The sequence below is a fragment of the Lampetra planeri genome, chromosome 3 (genome assembly GCF_965212315.1).
Source record: "Lampetra planeri chromosome 3, kcLamPlan1.2.h2, whole genome shotgun sequence".
Lineage (NCBI taxonomy): Eukaryota > Metazoa > Chordata > Hyperoartia > Petromyzontiformes > Petromyzontidae > Lampetra > Lampetra planeri.
This window is the reverse complement of record NC_136109.1, coordinates 29,210,084-29,237,463: the sequence shown is the minus strand read 5'-3', so window position 1 is coordinate 29,237,463 and position 27,380 is coordinate 29,210,084. Positions and strand designations below refer to the sequence as shown.

General features: G+C 50.4%; 2 protein-coding genes across 4 annotated transcripts in view; one reads left to right on the top strand and one right to left on the bottom strand.

The window, feature by feature from the left end:
- Nucleotides 1-25,018, bottom strand: part of LOC144717228 (transient receptor potential cation channel subfamily M member 7-like) — a 59,853-nt gene extending 34,835 nt beyond the window's left edge. Inside the window, exons 1-6 of one of the 3 annotated variants that reach the window (XM_078592613.1) lie at nt 24,928-25,018; nt 21,955-22,051; nt 10,103-10,182; nt 8,862-8,900; nt 7,060-7,270; nt 2,985-3,198 (exon numbers count right to left, since the gene is read on the bottom strand). In XM_078592613.1, coding sequence (XP_078448739.1) covers nt 2,985-3,198; nt 7,060-7,270; nt 8,862-8,900; nt 10,103-10,182; nt 21,955-21,957 — 547 coding nt within the window. In that variant the 5' untranslated portion in view covers nt 21,958-22,051; nt 24,928-25,018. Of the gene's footprint in view, nt 1-2,984; nt 3,199-7,059; nt 7,271-8,861; nt 8,901-10,102; nt 10,183-21,954; nt 22,162-24,927 lie in introns of those variants that run through there. The other 2 variants (XM_078592616.1, XM_078592614.1) reach the window with 2 other exon arrangements.
- Nucleotides 22,818-26,587, top strand: MIEN1 (migration and invasion enhancer 1). Its single transcript, XM_078592622.1, has 4 exons — nt 22,818-22,994; nt 24,559-24,656; nt 25,697-25,773; nt 26,162-26,587. Exons 1-4 carry the CDS (start codon nt 22,966-22,968, stop codon nt 26,243-26,245), a joined length of 288 nt encoding a protein of 95 aa, XP_078448748.1. The 5' UTR covers nt 22,818-22,965; the 3' UTR covers nt 26,246-26,587.
- Nucleotides 26,588-27,380: the final 793 nt, after the last annotated feature.

Sequence of the window (27,380 nt, the reverse complement as noted above, 5' to 3'; positions counted from 1 at the left end):
ACACCTCTGCCACACAAACACAAAGTAACCGCAAGCGAACGCCTACAAAGGCCGGCATGGTGCATGAGGGGGCAGTGTGGCCAGCACCATACGCTGCCACGTTTGTCTCCCAGGCAGGCGCTGATATGTACACACTGCAACAGGTACACATTTAAGGCCGAGTTGGCATCGGGGAGGACCAGGATACCACTTGCCAGTGATGTTAGCCAAGACAGGGAATCAAACTCGAGATGCCGGACTTGTATTGCAGTGCATGAATCACCACCACTCCCCATATCAATAAACGCACGCACGTGCAAACAGACGCTCCATTACCAGCACCACCATCACTGCACCTCATCAAGCGGCTGAATTTATGCAGTAACATAAAAAAAAATTAAACGTTTTTAACCCCAAATTATCGGAAACGGTTGTGAAAAGTTCTCAAAACTGTCAAGTGGAGAATGACAATGAGGTCTTGTGAGCAATGGAAAACACATGATGCCTTAACATCCACGCGACAGCAGGCAGCGAACTTTGGTAAGAACACTCGTGAATGGCCAGATGGCTGCTGGCAATTGCCATGCTGCAACAATTACGGTGTATTTACTATCCGTAGCCATAGCAGGCAGCACTTGCTTCTTACTCCCTGTAATGACTCTTCCTCGCGAGCCTTCAGCCGAACCTTCTGGACACACGGCAGATACAGAAAGAGATGCTCACGGGAGGTCTCCAACGACAGCCTGGAGGGGCATTAAAGTGACCAGTACAATAGCCAAAGTGTATTTTGGAAAGCGTGAAATTCCAGAGTGTGTATTGAATTGTAAGCCTAAAGAACATGAGCCTTACTGAATAGGAATCGGTGACAATCGGCTCAGGGTGCAGAGATCCAAGCCTCCACGCAGAATGAAGAGACGGAAGGAACCGGTACATCAACATTCCTGCGGTATATTCATTTCTCAAAGCACTTCCAGATTTGTTTCTGCATGCATGAATTATTATTATGACTCATACTATTGCTGGGGCAACTGCCCGCTCAGAGCCGCACGGCGTACACGACCTGGGCACCAGCAGGGAGGGTAAGGAAAATAAGTTTGGTGTAAAGAGCGTTGTTATTTTGAATCAAACGCAAGCCGAGTCAGGCAGAAATTTATCTCCGGGTACATAAATTATGCAGAAATGTAGAGCACGATTTGTCCTGAACCCTGGGCTTGAGGTCTGCACATGGAGCTGGCAGTGTGCCCACCACTTCCCCCGCCAAGCAATAACAGGATACGATGGTTTGGGGAATATGTCTGCGTGCAATTTGTAGCAAAAACGCTTGTAATCACACAGGGTAAATAAACAGGAAGGCTCTTCCCGCGTCGAAATGAACTGCGCGTGCCCGGAGATAAGTACATAAAACGGAGCGGAACCCCCCGAAGATTGGCACATCATTGGCCAACTTACAGTGCGGCGAGCACACTCCACCGCGGGGCGGCTTCGAGGGGGTGGCGTGCAAAGGGCGGCCGATTGACGCGGCCTGCGCGTCGTGACCTCGTAACGGTCAGGGGGCACGCGCGCGACGGGGACAGCCCTCCCCTTCGTAATCGTTCTCCCACGGCCGCCGAAGACGGGACACGCGCGACCGCGCGGCCCGCCGACTCGCGCACGATTGCACGTGCCGAGCCGTCCTCGCAACGCCCATATCTTGGCATTCACGCCACCGGGCACGGCTAAAAGTTTCCACCGCGGGTGCGGGGGAGGGGCTGGGAACGGCACGCGTTACCGTCACCTCCGCCGGAACGAGAGGCACGCGGCGAGCAGGCCGGCGCTGGCGCTCCACCGTGACCTGCTGCTCGTGGAGATTATCGCCTTCGTCGCTGTTTTGTTTTTATTTTTAACGATCGTCGCGTGCTTCCTCCAAGTGATATCCGAGAGTGCCGAATTATTTAATAGTTTTTTTTGTTAAATTCTAATTGACATTCTTTATCTAAGTAGGTGAGAGTTCAGTGAGATTAATTCTTTGTTTTGCAGGAGATACTCGCGTATCTCCTCTGGTATCTCCTGCTTATAAAAGGGTCTGCTAATCATTTAATGTATTTTATTGGAAACACTCAAATTTGCGCTTTGGGTTAAAACAATGACTAGAATCATCTCGTAAAATCTTTCATGTTCACTGCATGACAAAGAGCATGCTTGGGTAGCTGCCATTGGAATGTGGAATTTCACCGCTGGCTGAAGGTCATCAGCTGAGATAAGTAGTAACCCAGATGCTTGCTTGAGTAGGGAGACACTAACTTTTGACTCTTCCACCTCACCATATCAGTAAGTTTCAGGGGCCTAATGTAACAAAAATGTCTCATGCAACATGATCAGAGGCCCTTGTGAGACAACGCGCAGGTCCGACCTCCTGAGCAGCTGCTCCTGACCAGTGGTACGAGCCACGGAGCCCCCACGGAGCCCCCACGGTGCACCCAAGCACCCACATCTCCACGTCTGCCCTCGAGGCGATCAAGCGAAGGCTCGAATCGGACCAATCAGGACATCCAAGCACTGCCACCCTTCATCAAAGCAGCATCACCTGACACTGGTCACAGTCCTGCCTGTTCACAAGCTTGCATCCAACTTTTGTATTTCTTCACGACAGTCATTAACACTGCCCCATAACACAAACAAGATATGTTTGACAGGATAACGTTCTAGGAAATGACAGCAGAAATGCTGTCGACATGCTGACGGGCAGAAACCTCGCTGGCAGTGGTGCACAGGTGGAACAAATCACCGCGCCCTGCAGGGCAGAGGAGGGGTCGGCTCTGAAGGGGCATTGTTCGAAACGTCAGCCGATTATGATTATATATATTTCTGCTCTAAGTCGGTGTTTACGACGAATACGGCGAGGTTTTTTTTGTACACGAACAATTTAGACTTCACAAATGTAACTTTTTTGTTCCATCAACAGATAATTTGTTTCCATTCAGAAGAGCTCGGTTCTCGCGGAGTCACCGTGGCACGCGATCCCTCACCGGTATTGACCCCTCCGGTGAAGATCCAGGCGCCGGTGGTGAGGGCGGCTTTGATGAGGCCTTTGCTGAAGACCTGCTTGAGTTTGGGGTGCAGCTCGAAGTTCTGCAGGCCTCCGTGGACTGAGATGAGCAGCCGGGGCAGCTCCATCTGCCACTCCTTCACCATGAGCTGCAGCAACAGGTCGGGGCGGCTGTCGTAGGAGACGCGCGCGTACTGCGGCACGGGCGAGGGCGACACGGGAGGGGTGGACGCGGCGTTAGGGGTCACGCTTGCGACAGCTTCGACGAGAAGGGCACGACGCTCGCTCGCTTGCTCAACACGAGCCGACGGTCTCTGCAGTCGCTCGTTGCCGCCGGCAGCCCAGAGCGGAAGACGTCACGTGCGTGCGTGTGTGCGTGCGTGCTGCGACGGAATCTCAGATGATCCACGTCAGGATACAATAACAGAAGAGATGTCGCGTTTAAGTGCTTTTCCATGCCTATGGCCAGCAGCCAACCTGTTGTGCACGTGCTTGCCATCAGAGGGCATGTGGGAAGTAGGGGAGTTTCTCTCATGAAGCCTTCCTGAAACAGTTTTTTTCATACATTAGTATGCGATTATAGTAAGAATAATAATGAGCCCTCTGTCAATCCACTGCTGGACACAGGCTTGACCATGCCGAGTCAGTCACGTGGGTTGTTTGACTATACTTGGACATGCTGGTCAATGCGGGTTGGTGAAGGGGGAGGCCCTGGACTGTAAAAGATGCCGCTCGCCACCGATGTTAGCTGCGAGCAGGAAGCGTGATGCGACGTCGTCACTCTGGTGTCCGCGTTAGTGTGCCGAATATGTGCCGCCCCACGTCAGCAGTGCATTTGAGCAGAAAATATGAGGGAACTGAAGATGAAAGGGGGCTGAAAGATAACATGAATCAAATTATAATAACGTTCCTCATTTGTCCTGGAAATTCTCACAACGTCTCAGGACTTATCAGTTGGGTCCCGATTGCAATATTTGGCCAATCAAATGTAGCTAAGACATTTGTGTGTGCGAGAAACTTAAAATGACAGGTGGGCTCGCAGCCTACTTAATCTACTGCCCTAAGACTGTCACCTCGAAGCCCAGCTGGTTGGATTTGTCTCCCACATAACAATGCTTATGTAATCCACCAAAACCACCAAAACACTGTATAATCACAATCATCTTCGTTATCTTTCTGATACAGCACAGGTATAAATGTGCATCCTCCAAAACCCACATTTGCATGACTATTTGCATGAACCGGCGACGTGCTTTAGGGCACACAGTTTACAACGAGTCGAAGTAACTACCGCGACAAATGAATGCCAAGAGTTGTGCATTGCCGACGCTACACCCAATGACGTGGGGGACAGCGCTCTGTGGCAACAAACTCAGCACCCGCACTGTCGCCCCCACGGGCACCAAAGGCCCCCCGCGTGCGTCTCCGGCGCGCGTTGACGAGCGTGGCTGGAAACGCGGCTCGCGGCTACGAGGCTGCTCCCGCACGGCAACCGGCCGTGCGGATGACTTAAGCAGCTAATTCGAGGGTGCCTGGAATTATAAGCGCATACCTAAATGGGTAAATATATAAATAAGGTTACCAGATTACATTTACAGTGCGCGTATATTCACTTATGGTGCTCAACCCCCGCCACCACCACCCTCACACTCGGGAAAGTGAGCAGAGCGACTCACTGGTTAGTGCTGGTGGAGAAAATTCCACATTGCTGTGGCAGGGATCAATATACACACACAACAAGGACATATTGATGAGGTTAATAATATTGCAATAATGTATCCAACTTCCACGGTATGAGGGGATAACTATATTTACACTTAACATTTTATTATTACTGTTAACATGGTATAACAATAAATGTGACGAATTGAACAACTGCACACCAATTGAAACGCCCAGTGCGTGGGAACCTCGCCACGACCGCAGCAATGTTTAACTTTGCCGCGTTCCATCGACCGCGGCGGCGTCATCGCCGCAGCTTAATGTACAACCGCGTCGGCGTCCCCTGGCTGTCCACCCGGCACGAGCCGCTGCAACCGCTCCCAGTCGCAACGCCGAAATTTACACCTCCGGCACAACAGCGCACGGCACAGCGCATGGCATAGCACACTGTGTCTCGTGTGTCCTGCCGCTGCAGCGTAGATAGCAAAGATGTGAATAACGAAGTAGCCACACCACTAACAAAAATATCGGTGTACAATGCTGCAACCACAACGATGCATAATACAAAATTAACAACAAAAATAATAATCAGACTACAACAATGCTCTTTTTATAACCCTGGAAAGCTTCACGAGGATTAAAACTTATTTCAGGATGGTCCTGCATTAGAAGGTTTGCCAATTCCACGAATTAATATTTGCTACATGGCGGGACACCACAGGATTGAAGAATGAGGGGTAGCGCTCAAAGTTCCACAAAGAGAATCCATGATTTACTGTCGTCTAGCCACCACCACCACCTCACTGCACGATGCAGCAGACCACACAAAGCAGCGTCTATGGCGACATGCCACAACGACATAGATCACATCCAAGCCAAACGCAGTGGCCACAACAAAATCCAGTGCCGTGTGACCATAGCAAGCACAGCTGTGGCCTCAGGTAGAACCGCCCCAACACTGCCGGTCACCGTGCCCTGGGCCACCACCGCGGCACATGCAGAGTTGCGCCAATGGTGAGGGGACGTGAACATTAATTAATATTATTATATTTTTAAGTGTTTCATCGCTTGGCAATTGCAATTTGTTTGTTCATTTACAATACGTGTTGTCGTATTATCTGCAGATATTCGCTGCAATTGCTCAACTGCCGCAAACATTACATGCCGTAATTTAAATCAATCTGTCCATCGGTGTTCTTGCCAAACCTTTACTGCAGGAGAGACATGTTGCCTCAATGAGCTCTCACGTGGATTAAACAAAGTATAACCGCTCACTTGTCCATCAACCTACCTGGATAACTAGCTGTTCACCTACCTACATGCCCAGCCATGCGCACGTATATGCCTACGGAACGAGCACTATTGCATTGTCGTGGAAACGGTGTGGTGCGTTCAAAGTGGCTGTATACATCACTGCAAGCCTCTGGCACTACGATGCTCACAGAACAAGTGAATGGTAAATGACGCGGTGGAACAGAGGGCGATGCTACCCGGGTTTTAAGCGCACGCAATCGTCCAGACGAAAATCCACAGAGGGCCAGAGAGGAATGCGGCGGGAGCCGTTGCTTAGTGAAATTAAAGCTCTTTAGGGCTCCTGGCTGCGGCGGGAAGCGGGTTTCGCGTCCACGCGGCGAAAGCCAGCGGCGATAAAGGCGGCACGTCGATGGCCCGCCCGCACGCACCGAGGTTCGGTACGATAAACACTCCCGGCACCCGCAGGTAACAGGAAATGATTCCGAAACTCAGTGAAGCAACCACCTGCATCGCGTGGCAGGTGGCCCCGCATGTCACTTGTATTATAGAAAGCACATTTTCCGCGCCGAGTGGAATTCTACGGTAGCAGCAGGGCACAGGAGGGCACAGGAGGGCACAGGAGGGCACAGGAGGGCAAGGTGGCTGAGGGTTTATGAAATACTGTAACAGGATCTCATTTTTAATTACTTCAGCATCTGGAGATCCAGGATGCCGGCATGAAAATATATTTTAAGACATATTACCAGTTCGTTATTTGCCGATATTTCTTTCTGCAGTCATCATCCTTGAGCCAGAAAATAGCTGTGAACCCAGTCACCTTTGCAGCCACATTCAGTACAAGTCATAACTCAAAAAGTAAATAATTATATATAGGCAGAGTATCAATGCAATAACAATGCATGAGAACATTTATCACTCTACACTGCGATGGTGTAACCAGTGTATTTGAGGCCGTGTGTCAAAGACGCGGCGACGGGAGAGTTCACAGGACAGGCCACACCCCTATCGCTTAGATCTAGGTAGAAGGAAGTGGAGAAGGTGCAGGGGGTGGAGAAACAGGAGGTAAAGGAAGAGGAGGTGATGGTGGAGACGAAGAGAAGGTGCAGGAGGTGTCCGCCGCCAGCCACGGGGCCCCTGACCTTGGAGCGGTAGGTGTGCGCTCCACCCTGGAACTCGATGATGCCGTACGCGTCCGTGGGGGAGCAGCGCGTGTGCCGCTCCACGTTCCAGCTGCCCTGCGGGTCGGCGCCGGACTCGCCCACGCCCATGGTGAGCCCCGCTCGCGACGACGCCGGCGAGAGGCCTGGCGCCGGGCCTTCGTGCTGGCCCACCAGCCTCCCACAGCAGCACCTGTGCCACCACCACCACAAAAAATAATATTATTTATACAAAGGCCACCCATATAGCCTTCAACAGACTGCTGGAGAAAATGGTGTTCACGAGCCCCTATTAAGGCTGGCACGGCACACGAGGGGAGCGTGGGTGGCCAGCACCACGCCATTCATTTGATGCCCGAGGACCGGTTCAGATATTTGTAGCGCAGTGCGCTATCTATGGCACTACCGCTCCTCACCTACAGCACTGGCAAGCACAACGACACACACCCCCACAGCCTCGACTGATGCGTGATGATGGATCAGTGGCGTTCAGTGGCGTTCATCAATAGATAATTGATTTCTTTATTTACGTACCGATTGCTTCACAGATTTCAGTCAAGAAGAGAGAGACTCTGTCAATAATTGTCAGAGAGTCCTGAAGAGTTTACACAATTGAACATTTAAGGCGATGGATTAATTAATACACTCACAGCTGTTACAATTAGAGTAACTACGTGAGCAATATATTCACTAAATAAACATAGAAACTAAACATGTGTCGTTACTCCAAGCCAGGTCAGAGCCCAATAATGTTTTCGTGGAAACCACTTTTCCACTGATTTTCAGTGACTTTCAGTGGAAAAGGGGCCAAACGATTAGAAAGTAGCAGTCCTTTAACCAATTTTTACAACAAATCTCTGCTCCATCAATCATATAAATCAGACCCGACGTATCTTGCACAAGGAGACAGCTGAACATACGAAATACAACATACGTGTTTGTATAATGATTCCTTGGTTTTGTTTAGGTTATTGCGATTCGGTGGAATTGGCCGACACTCTTCAGGAGACACCAAGTGGAGGCTGCCTAACGGGACGAGCGATCCGTATCAGTGGGGCTCCCGTGTAGCGAGACCATGACCAAGTCCGCTGTGGGTCACAATGCCCGTGTGAAACGTGAGCCCTCCCCGGGGAAAGTGTGTGCACGCGTGCATCTAAACGCTCGCATTACGGATGTTTTGGGCCGTTCTGCTGGCCGGTAACAAGGATCGCTGCCGTGCAGATGCACATACCGGGTTAATAATAATACGCTACCCAGGAATGACTGCCGAATGAACGTCATCACACTGCCAAAGACAACAGGCACTTCGACTTCAATTCACTCCCAATTCTAATTCAATCCTTCCTCCGATTAGCACGGTTGGTTATGTACGGTGCGAAGGAAGTTCAACATACATACATGCATACATTTGGGAACTTTGGTGTCAGGATAGTTGATCTAATATGACTACTGCTATTATTCACGGGTAATACTGGGCTAGGTGGTAGAGCACCTGACCCACATTCAGAAGGTCGGGGATTTCAAATGCTGGTGAGCAGGTTGACACAAGCCATCATCATCGTCATATCTCCAAGGTCAATTAATTTTTTTAGCACCACTTTGTGGGCAGTCAAGAGTGGTAATAACATGGAAAAACTGGAACCTGTCATGAGAATGTGGACATTCTATCAATGGCCGAGGAGTAGATAGTAGCACCCCTAATGCTTGCTTAAAAATGAAGAAGTCACAATTCATGACTTCTTGTTAAATAGCTTGGTATTGACATAAACAAAAAAAAGTCTTACCTGATAAGCTGCTGACAAATCTGACATCCTGGAAGACATCTGTGAAACGACAAACCTCAAGTCACGTGATACTTTACAGACAATCGAAATGAGAACGCGGGCTAATCTGCAATCGAATCCTGTCAGAAAACTTTTGAGCCTAAGAGAAATGAATAGAACTTGAATGCTCAATCCACAATGCAGGGAGGGGGCCACATTTATAGTTTAAATGATAACCCTCAAGGATGTATCGCGCACGAGCAGCAGATATTTGAACTGTGCCCAAAAGCTGCTTTTACAATAGCGCAACGGTGTGAGTAAACTTCCTCTTGCTCAGAACGCACGCAGTGTATGACACGCTGCACCCTCGATGAGTGGGAGTTTGTTCTGAACAGATGCCCTTTGGTAACATGAACTAAATTGTACATGTTTTAAATAAGACGATCGACGGTTCTGAGCAGATGCTTGATTTAATCAAGATACAAGCAATACACGTTGATTGAGCGTTCCGTCGACGAGTGGGCGTTTTTCCCGTACCATCACGCTCGTGTGAACAAATAATGTTCACGTGATGCGGAGCCCCACGGTGGAACAAAACTACAGCAGCTGTCATTCCAAATCTGTGAGAGAGCGTGAGAGCGTGCGTGAAAGTGTAAGTGAAAACGTGCGTGTGTGAGAGCGAGCGTGCGTGAGAGCGTGTGTACGTGAGAGCGCGCGTGAGAACGTGCGAGCGTGCATGAGAGTGAGCATGCGTGAGAGTGAGCGTTCGTGAGAGCGAGCGTGAGAGCAAGTGTGCGTGAGAGCGAGCGAGCGTGTGTGCGTACGTGCGTGAGAGCATGCGTGACAGCGTGGGTGCGCGAGCCACCCTGGGTGGGTCGCAATCATGTGATGACAAATCGGGCGATTCTAACGAGCCGCACATCAACGCACGGCCTCCCCCAGCCGACACCGCGGCTCCCAAGCCTTTGAATTATTAATCGCAGAACTGCTGCTGTGCAGTGATGTCATTTTGAAACACTGCCATGCTGATCAAACTTAAAACCTTGCAGTGTTTTAAATAAGACTCCACAGCCGAGCATTGATAGATGAGTGCTGAAAACAAACAGCCAAATTATCAGCCAAAGTGTCTGCTTTCCACAGACCTGGCTTGCGATGGATCGCACAATTACAACGCTATGAATAACAGTATTTCAGCCAGACGGCCGACACAATCAGTGTTTGCGAAGTTTGTATGTATCTGTGCTTACACGGTCAACCCTTACCTGTGCGGATCTTTGGAGCTGGGGATGATGTAACAGCATTCTCTCCTGCTGAAATTTTGTTCAATCCAGGATTTCTGGGACTGTGGAATGACAACAGAAATGCAAGGTCAGTGAGTAAGACGCAACAACCGCCAGGCCTAGGAATGCATTGCAAACGTGCTCGTAATTAAATCGTTAAACCGCGTTTGTACTTTTCAGAGAACGCAGCTTTTGCGCCCCATAAACAGCCGGCTGTTTTAACAGCAACAGTCGCATTGTGGTTTGGCCAACAAAGCAGACACCAGACTGAGTTGTAAAAGGACACGGCGCACACCCGAGGGATTGAGAGGGCGCGGCGTGACAGAGGGGTCACACGAGCGCATGCGGTGGGAAAGCGAGCGGCCGCACCACCAGCAAGCGTGCGCCGCCGCACTTGTCGTCGCGTTCATCGCTCATAGTCGGCGCGCCACCCAGGAAAAACCGGACGCGGAGGCCGATTTGTCCGCGTCTCGATCGAGCACGGGTCGCTCGTAAGCGACACGTTCGGGAGTTACGGCCACTAGCGCGGCGGGCCCACGGAGCGGCGCGAGCAGCCGGGGACGCCGCGCGAGGATTAGCCGATGAAAGCGTGGGCCTCGAGGATTGACACCGTCATGGGGGCTGCTGGCGCCGCGCCCGGACTCCCCGTCAAAGGCGAGCGCGCAAGCACGCGCTCCTTCTTCTGCCTTCACTGGAGGAAATGGTGGTGGCAGCCGGCCACGTTGGGTGGAGACGGCGGTGGCGGTGGCAGCCGCCCGTCGCTCCGAAGCCGGTGCCGCCCTCGCTGCCTGTGGCAATCGCCGCTAAAAGCCACGGAACAGGTTGACCGGGCAGGAGCACCACAATGATTTTTTTTTATTTTACCGGAACTATTTTGTGAAATTTACAATTAGTTAATTACTCTGATACGTGTCAGGTATCAAACGAAACTTAGGCTGAAGATTTAATGGGGGGGGGGGGGGGGGATCTCGGCAACTTGACATGAGAAGGGCCGATGGCGTGCAATGTGAGCGCTGCTGCTGCTGCTTTTACTGCCGAGTCCCTTTCCTGCCTCGGTATTCACCGTGGGGCACAAATTCCTCTCGCTCGCTGCGCGACTCTCGCAGAGCGGCACCGTCGTCGCACAACTTTATTCCTGGCCACAGATTCTGCCTTGGGATTTTTATCATCGCAGAAATTTTGCTACATATGAGAGGAGTTTGAAGCGTCATGATATATATCAAAAATTGTCATTCGACATGATGCAAAAATGTCTATATATATAACTTGACCTTTTTCTGAGTGAGAAGTGGGAGGATTAAGTTAAAGCAAATTGTAACTTGCTGACCCGCCTCCACTGGACATCTGTAAACAAAGAGCTTCGTAGCTCATCGGATTCCTCCAGGAATAAATAAGGCTTCTGATTCCGAGTCCGATTATACATTTCGTTGGCTCTTGTGCTCATTGAATGTCGTACTGTGCGCCTCCCATCACTTGTGGATGAGTCACCTGACCCAATGCGTGGAGGTGTTTCTGGGACCGATGTCAAAGGTGCAGGAACAAATGCGCCGACATCTCCACGCGCAGCACGGCGGTCATGACCACCGAACTGCGCTCCCGTTTGATGTCGAGAGACTTCCTCCGACTTTACGACCCGCCAGGACTTTGTGACCCTCTTGGCGGTGACCCACACGCACTCGAAGCTGCCGAGAGGGCAACCGGCAATGGGTGCAATAAAACGCAGCAACACGTGAAGGCCGACAGTCAGGGCCACGGCGCGGGGGGCGCCGGGGGCGCAGGGGGGGGGGGGCTACGTACGGGAGAAGACGGCAAAGGGTGTTTTTAAGGCGGCCTCGGAAGGGGGTCCCTTATTTACCGCGTGCAATGATCGCGACGAGAACGGTGCTGGGGATAAGAACATATAACCGCTCGAGATGCTCGGCCTGTGCCCGCGTGGCGAAGCTTAAACGGCAACAAATCGGCGTGCATTTTTGTACCGCTCGGTAACAATTGCATTGGACAATCCAGACGGCGAGACGCGCAGACAGACGTCTTTGACCTCGGCAGCCAGCAAAGCGCAGACGCAGTTGACAAGTGACGGGCACGCTGCGACGTGATGCTCGAAGCAAGGCGGCAAGCTCTGAGCAAAATAGGGATCGCTCGGAGCGTTGCACGGCAGTGAGCTTGACACGACCGGCGTGAAAATAATTCATCACAATTGTGGAACCCACCCCCGCCCTCCATCCAAACTGCCCCTCAAGGTCACGGCGCTTCAAGGGAAAGTGACGACCGCCGCCTGCCTCTTCATCAACGACTTCTCCCGCCGCACCCTCTCGTTTACTTGGTTGGCGTTAGAATTACTCCGAGTGCCGGGACGCGGGACTCGGATAAAAAAACATCGCGTCAAAGGCTTCAGTGTGGCCTCACCACTTTATCTCCCTTGCTTTGAGAGTAAAGAAAACAGCGAGGTGAGTGTGTGTGCGAAGCACGCCGCGAAAAGAACGCTGCTGCTCTCCACATTATTGATTTTGTTAATTAGCAACGATGTTTTTTTGTTCAATGTTGCATTCTAGTATACATAAGGAGTAAGTGTGTCTTGTTGATTTAAAACATGTGAAAACCAGGAGTTACGTACCATATGTGCGTGCGTATGCAATTATTGGTTCACGAACAAACCGAGTGGCACCACTGCGGGAAGCCAACAGCAGTTATGCTATAGACTGCCTCACGTCGTAGGAATGTGGAATTTTTCTGCGTGACTCTCGACTGCCAGTGGAGATGGGCATTATCCTAAGCTCTCTCGTGCAAGGGCACATTGAGTTTGTATGCACTGTATCGCATACAAAAACGCAAATATCGTTTTATTTAATTGAAAACAATTGGCGAGTGCCAATTTTCCTCTTTTGCGAGGGAGATGAGTGGGAAATGCAGAGCGAATACGTGCGTGTGTACTACCCGTGCTGCAGGCCGCTACGCTGCTGTGATTGTTGTTGTTGCTGTTGTTGTTTGTTTTTTATTCGATAATTAGCCAGGAAACCCAACTTTCACATGGCTCCGTTCTGCAGCGCTGTGTCCAATTACACAGCATGTTCCGGTCACAGCCGGAATGTGGGGCGAGTGCCGATGAAGGCAGGGCTGTCAAAATCCACGTCAGCTTTTTTTTTTCTACGACATCGCATTGATCCTCAATGCCGCGGCGGTACCTGGAGCGGCGTCACTCCCCCGGTGTAGGCGGCGAGCCGAGCTCGCGCACGACGAGTGGGCCCTGCCAGCTACACGGGAATTTTTTAAAAACCTGCCAATTCAAATAAACTAGGAGGCCTCGGGGTTGCACCAACGCCACCTCGCAGGCTACCTGCCACGCGGCAAGTCTCTACATTTTTTTAAATTTCATCTTGAATTCGAAAGTCGAAACGTGCACGGGAATTCCCAAGGGCTGCTGTGCAATAAAAGAGCGAGGCTCCTCCCCAGTACCCCCCGGGCTCCCGCCGGGCTCCCGCCGGGCTCCCCCCGGGCTCCCCCCGGACTCCCCCCGGACTCCCCCCGGGCTCCCCCCGGGCTCGTAACGACAGCACGCGAGTGGCGCCGGCCGCGCCGTAAAGCGGAGCGGTGCGCAGCGAGTCGAGGCAGCCCAGGTCGGGCGGTTTCCATAGCGTCGCGTACGGCACTGGCACCGCCGTCCTCACCTCCAATTTAATTCTCCCTTCCACCGTCTTCTTACAGTCGGCACAGCGAGCGTGTTTACTGATCGATGCCGACTCATCAGAGCGATAAGCAAGCAGCTGGTGAGTGGTCTCGTGGAGTCTCGTGGAGTCGCGCGGGGCAGACAGTGCTGAAATTTGGATCAATGGTATCGCAGGAAATGGCACCGCTCTCTCGCTCTTCCCCCGCTGAAACAATTCGTCAATTTTCCGCGCGTGCCACAGGCTAGCTGTAGAGCAACGTTCTTGCCGGTGAGCTCCGCTTCTGGATGAATACAAGCCAAGCTGCTTGAGCCATGAACAAAAATCGGCAGCGACAAACAGCTAAAATAACTTCCTTCGGCTGAATGCGCCACGTACGTACAATGCTAACGCCGCAACACAATTAATAAAAACCAGAAATGACTCAGAACCGGGTCCTGAACTTTATTTATTTATTTACGTACACATTTTAAAGGTATTATTTCCATTTAAACGTCTGTTATTGTTATTAGATTCCCTAGAGGGAAGCCAAACTCTTTGTTTCTCTGAATTTTGCACAATCCTGCCCTTGTTGCATTCTGCACCCTGCCGTGAACCCTGTTCGCCACGCCAGGTCCCGTCTTATGAAAGAGACGCTCGCTGTCTCCGCAGCCTCTCACCTGGCCATGGACAAAAGGTTTCATTCATTCGCTCTTCTTAATGAAGCTTTAGAAGATTTATTGCTGGATCATCGCCACGACAAAAAAATTTGCTCCCAGCAGCTCGCGTGCACAAGTGTCCATTCCTGCGGTGGGAGTCTGCAGGGCTCAACGAGTCACAGGAAAGCAGGCACCAGGTCTCCAAGTTACTTCGGCGGCGTGGGGGGGTCACTGGACGATTCGCACCAACACAAAGGGGCCATTAACTGTACTTAAGACAGTAGAACATTGCCAGCGTCGTAAAGTAATTTGGCAGTACCTGTCTCGCTACTCAAACACTGGGGCAGCACCTATGTCTAGCGACCACCCTAAAGCGCCGGTGGAAGCCCTCTCTCCGCACCCCGTGGTGTCGTTGCGGCACGGGATCCATCGTCTCAAAGGGAGGCGCCGACGTTCGGCGCGAGCCTCCGATTGCAAAACTCCACGACGACACCGGCAACAAACGGTCTTCATCCGCTTGGAAACGGGTAGCGTTTTGAGAGTTTGATTTATTGTCGTTTTAATTTACAATTACATTAAAACCTCACTGCGACAGAGGTTAACGACAGTTATTGTTATTTTGCTCATCAAAATATAAGTCATAGTAATCATATCTATAGCTACATTTTTTAAAATTATATTTACACATACACTTTAATCATCCAATATTATTAGAACTAGAAAGCAATAACTATCGAGTATTAAAATGCAGTTTATTTAATTTGAAAATTGCTCTCAATTACTTACACTTTTTGATCAATTAAGGTGTGTTTACATCGTTACCATGACCTTCTAGAGTCTCTCCATAGGTCAGCAAACTGTATATCTTCCACAATTACAGCGGCACAAAACCAAACAGCCACTTCCTGAGCAAGTGTACAGGCTGGGAGTTCCCTCGGGATAGCGGTGAGAAAATCCCCCACGTGCCCCTGCGGCCTCTGAGGGCCCTCTCCTTATTTTACTTAAAGTCACACCGACCGACTGATTGAGGATCTCCCGGCTAAAACCACGGCCAAGTGACACGCGGCTTCCCGGCATTCGCAGCCGCGATGACTGCTGACATCTCACCTGTCTCCTGCTTGGGAGTTGTATTCGTACAGTGTGTATACAAGTGACTGGAAGGCGTGCCGACCGGTGGAGGACTACAACGGGTTTGACGGTGCCCGCGGAGAGAAAAGAGAAATCCACGCTCGGCAGATGACCAAAGTGGGGCTGGGGACAGAACCACAGGATGTGTGGCTCAACTACTGCTGCAGGCAGGCAACGATGTCAACACAGGGAGATGTCTTCAACCAGCAGTGGGCAGAAATTGGATGATTAGAATGTTTTTTTGGGGGGGGAGGGGGGGAATCATAAAACAATGGCATTTCATGCGCACTGCGATTTGAATGACGGACGGGAGGGTGACCTGGATGCAAAGGAATTCCCTTCACTTATACTAGGCTGACGTTGACATTGTCACTTGCACCATAAAAGTATTACATCAACGGACCTCAGATGGGCTGCAGAGCCTCAACCTAAATGCTTTGCGGTTACGACAAATTGAAATCTTTACCTCTTAATCTCATCTTAATCTGCATTATTGCCAGCCTAGTTATTTTATTTTGAGCGCCGTAGCTGCACCCATATTACAGCATGTGTACCCTACGCTTCCAAAATAATACTGCATTGTATAGCAAGTGAACGAGCGCTGATTCAATCTCCTCTTTTTCTTTCGCCTTTCCTGGCAGCCAACGCACACGCCCACCCCGGCTTCCTACCGGTTTTCTGTTCAAACACTCGGTACAAACGTACCCAATCACCCTCGAGGCAAAAACTCCGGCATGTGCCGCAGACCTGCTAGGTTTAGCTCCTGCAAGGGTCCAGGTGACCAACAACATGTGGACCGACCTGAATACAGTACTTTCAGGTAGAGGACACTGTCACAAATACCTAAGGGCCCTCACCATATAGCATTATAGACTGAAGCATCGAGTACTGTAAGCGAGCACCTACTAAGGATGGCACGGTATATGGGGTGCCTTCGTGTCCCGAGGGCTGATCAATCAATGAAATCAAGATTTGTAACGTGTGGCCACATTCAGCAAACATCTGAGAAGGAAGCACGGATGCCACTGAGAAATGTCTCTGCTGCGAGGAGCCGCAGAGAAAATAAATGTTTTGAGTCTGATGAACACAAATACCACCACGTACTTATTTAAGGCCGAGTCCAACTAGGTGAAGCCCAGATAGCACCTTCCACTGATGGTGTGCCATTGCACTTCTCTGCACCCCACTGCCATGTACATAATATATATACACACACAGGACTGTATGTATAATGTATGTATATAGATATGTGGAGGACTGAAATTGAACAAATTTGCACCATGGTGGATAATCGTTTTGTCCCACTGTCGCTAATGACAGATAACGATAAATGACAAAATAAAAGACACACAAGAGATTATACAATGGTCAATGCATTTACACAAGTAGTTATACCATTTACATAGGTCTTGCATTGGCAAACTGTATATCATTTAAGATTACGTTCGCCAAGACGTATTGTGTCAAAGGGCCCACAACCACTCAAAGTCAATCGCGGTAATAATGGTTGTGGCGTTACAAATACGCGTGGTCAACGTCACACGTTAGAAGCTATCAAAGCCCAATTTGGTAAAAATGCATTCCATAATATAAACTTTACAGCTGATATCTTGCAACCATTTGGATGTCCTTTACAAAGAAGCACCTTCCACCTGCTAAAGTAAATGACAGTAAATTGAAATTCAACCTCACGTTCCTCATCGCGGTGCTGAAGCTGAAGTGTGAATGCAAGTAGCACTGCGGGACTTGATGCCGTTGCTGCAATTCAGTGAAAACTTGCAGAGGGTTTCCTGCAGTTACTTTTGTACGTCACAATAAAGTATTTATTGAGGTCCTTTTTTTGGAAATGCCTTTTCATGGCTGCACACTTTTCATGCTCGCTACCCAGCCCGCTCGCTCGCCCGCCCGCCCGCCCGCTCGCCCGCCCGCCTTTTATTGTGCGGAGTTTGTATCAGTTGCACAAAAAAGGTATTAAAATCTATTATATCATACGATGTGTGCCAATAACTACTTGACAGGGAAATTCACAAACATCATATACCAATTATGAAATACTTGTGATGTATTTTCTGGCAAGAGCTACAACCATTGAGCAGTGCCGGTGGCACTTGGCTCACCTGGCAGCATTGGCATGGATTTGGAAATTCCACGCTCCAATGACGGGAGCCTGACTGGCCTTACCAACGACCACTTTCGCCCTTTGATACAAGCGAGTACTTATGTTAGTCAGCGATAGTCATAGCGACACTCACTTTATTAAGCCTGGTAGAATGGAGGCTGGGTTTATGCCTGTCTGGGATTTGAACCCGTGACCTTCCGACTATGAGCCTCACAATGCGAGCCAGTCTCAGCAAAATAAAAATATTGTATAAGTAGCATCATGGAAAATCCCGATATGTAAAATTCCCTAGCCAAAGAACTCAGGTTGGCGAATACGTTTGTAAGATCATTCCTCAGCCTTTACTGAATTAGAAAGTTTACATCTTCATTCACGAGTTCTATGTAGCCAGGTGAGGGGCATAAACCGGCAGTCACGAGTGACTTTTAATAATCATCATCAGCCACGGTCAATCTAGCGATACTCTACTGTTAGATGAAGGCATCCCCAATCCGCCACCACCTCTCACGATCACAGGATAGTATAATCCACCAAAGCACCAGCACGCGAGCTGATTTTAATGCTCCATCTCCTCAGTGGACGTCTCTCTGTAAGTACCGTGACCGTATTTCTACAAATATAATAAACCTCCATGACGTGCAGTTTTCCAATTTGGAATAATATGCGAGTATCAGCTTAAATTAAAAGTGATCAATATTATATACCATAATTATATTGGAGTTGAATCAAACAAGATCAATATTTCACTTGATGAAAGGAACAGGTCACAATGTCTGTCGACTGGTCTTTCTGAGGGGGACTAATGTCTGGAGATGGGAAGTGTCATATTCAACTTAGTGACATTCACTTTCCTGTCAGATCCCTGATGTCGTAGCAATTTAATTACTCCGTATAGCAACATCCATGCGATAATTTACAGATAACAACATCCTTCTCATGCTGTGGGCTGCAGAGGTCAATGCTGCCAAATGTGTTGTACTGCACTATACCCCCACGTCTATGCCGTCTGCTCTTCACCAACGCACAACGACCGGTGTGGTAAAGTACGGTTAAACTACCCCCACCAACCCACGCGGTGTGGATAAAACTTCATCCAGCAGCGGATAAACAAAACGTGCTGCAACATGCACACACGTGTACAATACCTCTCTCCGGGGGGAAACTCCGTGCGCCGTTTTCCAGCTGCAGTAACGGGGCGAAGAGCGCGCCTCACAACATGCCACTCGCACGCCTCACAACGTGACGCTCGCACGTCTCGTCATCTCATCCTCGCACTCGACCGGCGTCGCACGCAACCCCTCCGCCGCCCGCGTGTGCCCAGGCACTGTGCCAGTCCAGAGCCAAAATTGCGCATGAGGATGCGAGCACGAGCCGTCTTGTCCATCTCGCCCTCCCCCCTTCCCTGCGTTACTTTGCAAAAATGACGCGAATGGCTCCGTGTCAGTAAGAGACGGCGCGCGCGCACGCGCAACCCAGGCACGCTCCACACCTGCATGCATTGAAGCCCCGATGGAGCACATTGATCATGATTACCGTCACTACGAACATTAACGAGACGTTTATTTAGTGAGACTGACAGCATGTCCAACCAAGCTCGCCAAACCGTACCATTATCACCTCTCGCCCCCTTCTAATACAATTAGTGCTGTGTCAACAGAATTAACACAACCGCACCCCTTCCTCTCGGCTGTGCTTAAAGACTCTCGCTTTGTATTTCCCACTGGTCACGTAACTTTTTATTTATTAATGAAGGCAATGTAAGAAACGTATAATAAATGACCACCACCATCATCATTTCTCGATCCACTGCTGGATGAAGGCCTCCCCATGCCGTGTCACTCCGGGGGGTTTGTTTGACCATATCTCAACACGCTGGTAAGGGCGGCTTGGTGGTGCTGGTGGTGGAGGGGGTTGTGCAGACACGACTCGCTACTAATGTCAGCCGTGGCCAGGAATCGAACATAGGTTGGCAGGTTCATAGCGCAATGCGCTAACCAGCGCACCACTGCTCCACTCCAGGTGATAAGTAACGGAATATGAACGTAAAAAATAAGCAAACCAATACTACAAAAGACAGATAAGGTTATACCCGTGACTAGTTTTACTATTTGTTTTTATTTTACCAGATATGGCCCACTGAGCTATACAGTATGGCTCGTTTCCAGAAGCGAACTGGCCACAAATGAAAGCTCAATTAAGTGGCTTATCGCGTGGAAAAGCATTGCCGGCAAATACTCTAAACGCGCGTTTCTAGATGCGGAGGGGAAACCCGGAGGGGACCAGGAGAAAAATCCATGCGACCACGTGGGAGAGAAACACGCAAACTAAAAATATGCAGGCGGTCAGGGTCGGGATCGAACCCATGACATCCTGCAAACCAGGCGAGAGAGTTCACATCTCGCCACGCTGGCGCGGGGGATCAGAGACCGAGAGATGTTTTAGGCGTTGAGATTTAAGAGGTGGTGGTGGGGGAACAGGAAGGAGTTCTCCATAAAGCGACATCTGCCCATGTGCCGCAACGCGTTAGACTCGTACAATTATGTAATGCGCATCCTGTACAATGTTGATTTGATCTACTAGCGGTAATAAAATATTCACAACTGCTTGACTGGGTCGGATGGCGAATGCGTGCGCACTGCCAAGCGTAAAGCATTCAGCTCAATCGTCAAACAGCGGCCAGGTAGCACGGTAGGTACGCCTGCTCACACACTGCAGGTAGCACGGTACGCCTGCTCACACACTGCAGGTAGCACGGTTCGCCTGTTCACACACTGCAGGTAGCACGGTTCGCCTGTTCACACACTGCAGGTAGCACGGTATGCCTGTTCACACTCTGCAGGTAGCACGGTATGCCTGTTCACACTCTGCAGGTAGCACGGTACGCCTGTTCACACTCTGCAGGTAGCACGGTTCGCCTGTTCACACTCTGCAGCTAGCACGGTACGCCTGTTCACACTCTGCAGCTAGCACGGTTCGCCTGTTCACACTCTGCAGGTAGCACGGTTCGCCTGTTCACACTCTGCAGGTAGCACGGTTCGCCTGTTCACACACTGCAGGTAGCACGGTATGCCTGTTCACACTCTGCAGGTAGCACGGTATGCCTGTTCACACTCTGCAGGTAGCACGGTACGCCTGTTCACACTCTGCAGGTAGCACGGTTCGCCTGTTCACACTCTGCAGGTAGCACGGTACGCCTGTTCACACTCTGCAGGTAGCACGGTTCGCCTGTTCACACTCTGCAGCTAGCACGGTACGCCTGTTCACACTCTGCAGCTAGCACGGTTCGCCTGTTCACACTCTGCAGGTAGCACGGTTCGCCTGTTCACACTCTGCAGGTAGCACGGTTCGCCTGTTCACACACTGCAGGTAGCACGGTATGCCTGTTCACACTCTGCAGGTAGCACGGTATGCCTGTTCACACTCTGCAGGTAGCACGGTACGCCTGTTCACACTCTGCAGGTAGCACGGTTCGCCTGTTCACACTCTGCAGCTAGCACGGTACGCCTGTTCACACTCTGCAGCTAGCACGGTTCGCCTGTTCACACTCTGCAGGTAGCACGGTTCGCCTGTTCACACTCTGCAGGTAGTACGGTACGCCTGTTCACAAGCTGTAGGTAGCGCGTACGGTACGCGCAGATTCGCAAGCTGCATATCGGGCCAGGGACTTCACTGCGGGCAGTGACCGGTTGGTTCAGTCACCTGACGCGGTGGCCGTGTACACGTTGGGTGCACTTTAAAGCAGTACAGGCGAAGAGAGGATCACCATTCAGCTCCAAATCCGCCCCCCCCCCCCTCTTCACAACAGGCAGCGCCTCCTGCTCACCACGACTCAGGTCTTGCTGCCCCCTTCGTAACCCACCCACCTCCTCACTCTCCTCCGACTCCTCTGTCCCACCGACTCGGCCCCACTCAAGCCGACTCCTCGTCGCGGGCTGTCAACAAGGAACTCCACACCCCGCGGGAGGAGCGCCAGCAGCCCCGGCGGTGACCGCAAACGCGGGGCCCCCCTCCCACTTTCCGGCGCGGCGCGCACGTGGACGGCGGGGCCGGCGCAGTCGAGTCGAGTCGGGTGGTGGTGGTGGGGCACAAGGAGAGCGCGGCGCATGGGGACAAGGGGCAAGCAGCAGCCGGGCGGGGACAAGGGGCGGCAGCAGCAGCAGTAGGCACGGGGAGACACGGGGAGACACGGGGGCAGCGGCGGCAGCGCCACCCGGGGCCGGCAGAGGGGCGACCGAGCCCGGGCACGGCGGGTGGCGCGTGGAGGAGGCGAGTGACGGTGACACCCACCATTCTCTTCACGGGGACGAGCGTCTCGCCGAGCGCGCTTGCCCTCTAGCCATGGACCTGCAGCCTGCGCAGCTTCCAGCCGAAGAAGATCCTGTTCCTGAGGAGGACAGCGAGGGCCAGGGCGGACGGGAGCTCGGTCATGCTGCTCGGGGCCGCCCGCTCTGCGCCGCTCCCGCGAACCGCCCGCCCGCTCGCGCTCGCCGCCCCGCCCACAACGCGCCGACGTCACCGCGCTCACTAACCCCGCCCACTAACACCCCCCCCCCCCCGCTTCACGTATGCCGAGCGCTCGCGATGACGTCATCGCGAGCGCTTCGGCGGCGTTACCGCGGCAACAATAGAACCGCGCTTGGGTGACAACACCGCCTTCTCACCGGCGTGACGTCACCACGCAACAGGGGGTGTTGGAAGTGAATTGCAAAGTTCGTAGCTTCGCGCCGACTATGTTGTGATAACAATTTCGCCCCGCGAATACGCTGTGCGCCGCTTCGTCTTGGTCACACAGCTTTTTTTTTTAAACGGCTAATTTGTCAAAAACGAAGGCGTGTTCTGACGTCACAGCGCGCGTCGGTTTCGCAATCGCGTTGAACCGACATTGCGATTTAGAGCGCGCGCCCGACGGCCTTTAAACGCACGAGCGGCGTATTTACGCAGAGTCTCGCGGGGAGAATAAATAAACAAAATTAAGTTAGACCGATAAAAACCTAACGCCATTGAAATGAGCGGACAAGCTACTTAATGACGTCACGACGAGACACGCCCACGTCACGCGCGCGGAGAACCTCACGCGTCGCAGTGCCAAACGCGTCCCGATTGGTCAATCGCGTCCTGATTGGTCAAGCGCGTCCACGCCCCCTCGCGCACGCCCCGCCCTCAATTAGCTTCCGGGAAGAAACCGGAAGAGGAAGTGTCATCTCAGCTGTCACTGCCGCCACCGAAGCCGAATCCTTTGTGGCAGCGCAGACTCGGGCGGCCGCGGACAGACGCCGACAGACGCCGACAGACGCCGCGATGGGCGTCAACGTGAACGTGGAGTACTGGTGAGGCGCTGCTTGCCGTGGTCGTTAGTCGGAGATATTTAACCGTAGGTCATGGGAATGGGGAAATGTCCGCCACTGCTCCTCCGGGGCGGGCAACCCTTGGCGAGCGCCTCCGCCATTGAGGGCGCTCGGCGTTTGATTGTCGCGTGACTCACGGTGTGAGCGCGGCCTGTTATCGTCGTGTGAGTCATGCAACGCAGTCCTTGAGTCACTTCCGTCGGTTTATTCACATTGTAGGTTAAAATAACTGACGCCGGTGATTCTGAGGTGGTTGAGGTTTACGGCACTCATTCGTTTGTCTCCACAATAGTTGCAAAACACGTCTTCGATTGTGGCTGATTAACTTCGTATGATTTGTATTGTGTTATTCAATAAAGGTGTCTGCAAATATGTGCCCAAGGTAAATGATAAGCGAAATTGGATAACATTGTAAGAAGCAGAGTATACCCAGGACAGTCATTTAAGGCGGACCAGTATCAATGGTGGAATGCAGACGAAATCAGGTTGGACTGCTTCACAAAAAAACTTCACCTAACGAAAGGCAAAATACAAACGCGCCTACAGAATGTTTGGAATGGTCGAATATCAACTGCTTATTACAAATGTATTGGAAACATGGACAACGAAAAAGGAACTAAATGTGAAAGGTGCGTACAGAATTTTGGGCAGATAAACAATTGTAGGTGTAGAGAGGAGGAAAGTTTTGGGTCTCAACTTGACAAGGGATTGAGGATTAGCAGCAGTCACCAGTCACCAGTCATGCAGGGTGACTGGTGAACGTCTTTCACACCATACATAACCAACCGCGCTAATCGGAGGTGCTGGTGAACACCACATGGCATGGTTACATCGAAACACCGCCTCAAGTGACATCTCTTCAGATAGTCATTCGCTAAACTAGATATTTACATATTCTTTGGGTCTTTCGGTAAAGTCACGTAGATAGGTTAAAAGAAAATAACAAAAAATAACAGCAGCTGTCCCCCTCTTTTCTCCCCCTTCCTGATGACGAACGCTTGTTGCGATCGAAACGTCGTAGTTATTTTGTATTTTCTTTGAACCTATCTACGCGACTTTACCGAAAGACCAAAATAATATTAATTCCTGCAGTCACGAATGGTTTAAGTCAAGATTTAGACATTTACAATAACTCAACGATTCGTCATTCCTTATTCGGTTATATAAGAACCTGAAAAAGGCTCTTACATCACTGTCAAGTAAAATCAGTGATTCTAAGAACTGTCGGTGATAGTCAAGATCCCTGACAGTGAGGAACACCGCATATTATTGTTAAACATTCAACTCTACGTACGGTGCAAAAGAAGTTCAACATACATACAACTCTAGGGAAAAAAAGGCACTGAAGTGTTTAATGCAATTACAGTGACGGAAGAACACCACACCATGCAGAGAATGTCAAGTGTCTGCTAACAGCTTTCAATTGTATTCGTTATCAACTGAGATAAAGAACTTTCCGCCTGTGCTTTCGCAATCTTGACAGCAATGTTGCTTACGGAATTGTCATTGAAGCCGGCATCTGGTCTCTGTTGCTGTGCGTGTGCAGTGGTGGCTGAGGGTACGAGCCCCGCTACCAGGAGCTGGCTGCCAACATCTTAAAGCAGGCTCCTGGGGCGGAGGTGATTGGCCAAGTGGGCCGGTCAGGTACGTGAGTGTGTTAATCTGTGCAAGTCACGGTAAAATAAAACTTTACTGCATGGTCGAGCGTTGGGTATCTAGGCTCCTTAATAATTGGCAGGTCACGGTCTTATTTGGGCACATGTGTGCACCACGCATATTGTGAGTCTAGCGAATATTATACCGACATTCTTATTCAGCATTCATTATCATCTCATCACGAAGTAGCATCAGACACGAGATGCATTGGCACAAATTCAAACCGCGCAGGGGATTTAATCCTGTAGACGCCACTCACCTGCACCAAGAGCTCGAGGTGCCAGCCTCCAGGGAGCCCTCCAGTCACCACTCTCACTACTTTGCCACGACCAGTGGATTTATCCTCCTCCAATGCCCCCTCCAATGCCCCCTCCTCTCGCGTGCGACTTATGTCCCTAACCCCGATCCAACGGATCCATTGGCTGCGTGGATGGCATGGGTAGGCGAGAGGCTCATGCGCGTGGCTTGTGGGCCAAGGTGTGTACGTGCCTATTTGGGAACACAGTTCAGCTCCCTCCCTCGCGAAGTCAAGGGAGCCACGCCCATCCATCGCCAACCACACACACACACAACTCAGAAGGCATTTTCTATCGTGTCACGATACTAAACACGTAGGCTTTCGCGACCAATATCATCCATGAGGTTTTTTTGGGTTAGATCGCGTAAATGTGTCGTTAAAACCCGCCACCACCCGACAGCCAACTTGTAAGGGTTGTCACGTAAACAGAACGTGCCAATTCGCCACTAGTACAGCACACTGGTGTGTTGGAGAGCCAAGCCACATTTACAATCTTGAGTTGGACGTTTCACCAGTCATTACAACTAGCTTCATCAGGCGACAGCCAGATTTGTGGAGAAGTCTGTTTCGTTCCTATATAAGGAACGAAACGGTTCCTTATATAGGAACGAAATAGTGGATAATTGTTTCTGATAGTGCTATTTTATAGCTTTTGTTTAAATGCGTTGGATTATTGGTACCTCTACCAGTTGCGAGAAGCCTTTTCACCGTTGTCTGTGTCCTCCTGCAGGTAGTTTTGAAGTGACCGTCAATGGCGAGCTCATCTTCTCCAAGCTGGAATGCGGTGGCTTTCCCTTCGCCGAGGATGTAATTACCTGCTCTTATGCACCCCTCTCCATTCCAAGCGTTCTGCTCAGCCTTGCCCCCACCCACCGATCTATTCCTTCTCAGCCCGTGTCCCACGTACAATGAGTTGAGAACATATAACAAGGTGTGCCACCTTGCCAGAGCTGGCTTGAGGCAAAGAACAATGCTTCAGTGGTGATTGGCCGCCTTTTATAAAGTTTTTTGCGCAGTAACCAGTGTGGAAGCAGCTCTATAGTGACACCTGCAGACATTCAGCACTTAATTTATAACTCTGCTTTCCCCATCTTCAACCCGAGGAAGTTGCTAAATTTGTGTGCCTGCTGAACCCCGCCTTGTACCTTTTCCTATGGCTGCTCACACCTTGCTGTGTTTATCCCCGCTTCATCAGATCATCGCAGAGGTGAAGAAGGCGCAGGGGGGCGAGAAGGTGGTGAAGGTGACGAAGAGCCAGGCCCCATGCGTCATCCTCTGACCACGATGTTTGTCAGCCTTCAGCTGTACTTGATTCAAACACTCTGCGTTCTGGCCAATGAAGGTTTAAACTGGAAATCAAGTCACTAGTTTAAGCTGGAAGTCTTCCAGACGGTGTTTTTGGAACTTGTCAGCAGCTATTGCGAGACAAAATCGTGCTTTAATAAATAATGCATGATGAAAATTAAGGAGCTATTTAATATTTAAAGCTGAACCAGGGGATATAAGGAGTTTCGTAAATCGGTGCCAGATATGTCTTTGCTGTTTGTTAACAGTTGCATTTACAACACTGAGTGCCTCACTTTTTGGTTCAAATGAATTGGTAATAAACCACTGCTCGTGACCAGACCTGTTTGCTCACATTCTCTCCCCTCCAACTGGGGGTCACCGTCATTGCTGCGCGAAGTGCAGGCAATGCCGTGTCACATATTACACAGTTTTTATTGCGGGACATTGAAGGAAACAGGAATACTGCGAATTACATTTGGCAGTAGATGCCAGTGGCTTGTCTGCCAAGTATTGTGCATAATTATAGAATGTTAAAGCACATTGTATAACTTATTCGGCACTGTTCAAGGTTGAGATTGATGCAGATATGAAAACCAAGTTGAGATGAAAAGGGGTATGTGGCTGCCAAGCACTCAAGTTCCCCTTGAGATACGATATTCTAACAACCTAAACAATGATGCCTATATCATCAGGTCAATGGTTTGGGTTACACCCTGCTGTTCAGACTGGATATGAAATGGGTCCAGGTTTTGCTTTGTTTAATAAACAAATACGACTGGCATACAATTATCCGGAAGGCCCACTGACTGCAGGATTAAATGTCATTTCGATTCTGCAATGCAACAAACTCCTTACCTATTTATGGAGATTACGTAATGTTCCAAGCCTGCTCAATAAAAAGTACCAGGGGAAAATTATGAATTTATTTGAGGTGGTCGACAATAGTGAACTTGTGGAGGGTCAAACATTAAATATATTACCCGGAGTATTTGCATACAAATTATTCAGCACGTTCATATTTCAGAAAGATAAAGAACTTGCTCAAAAGTATGCTTCACTTTGTTCAGATAATTAAACCAAATCAATATAATTAAGACAGTTTGTGCTAGAAATTGTTCCACACCCTT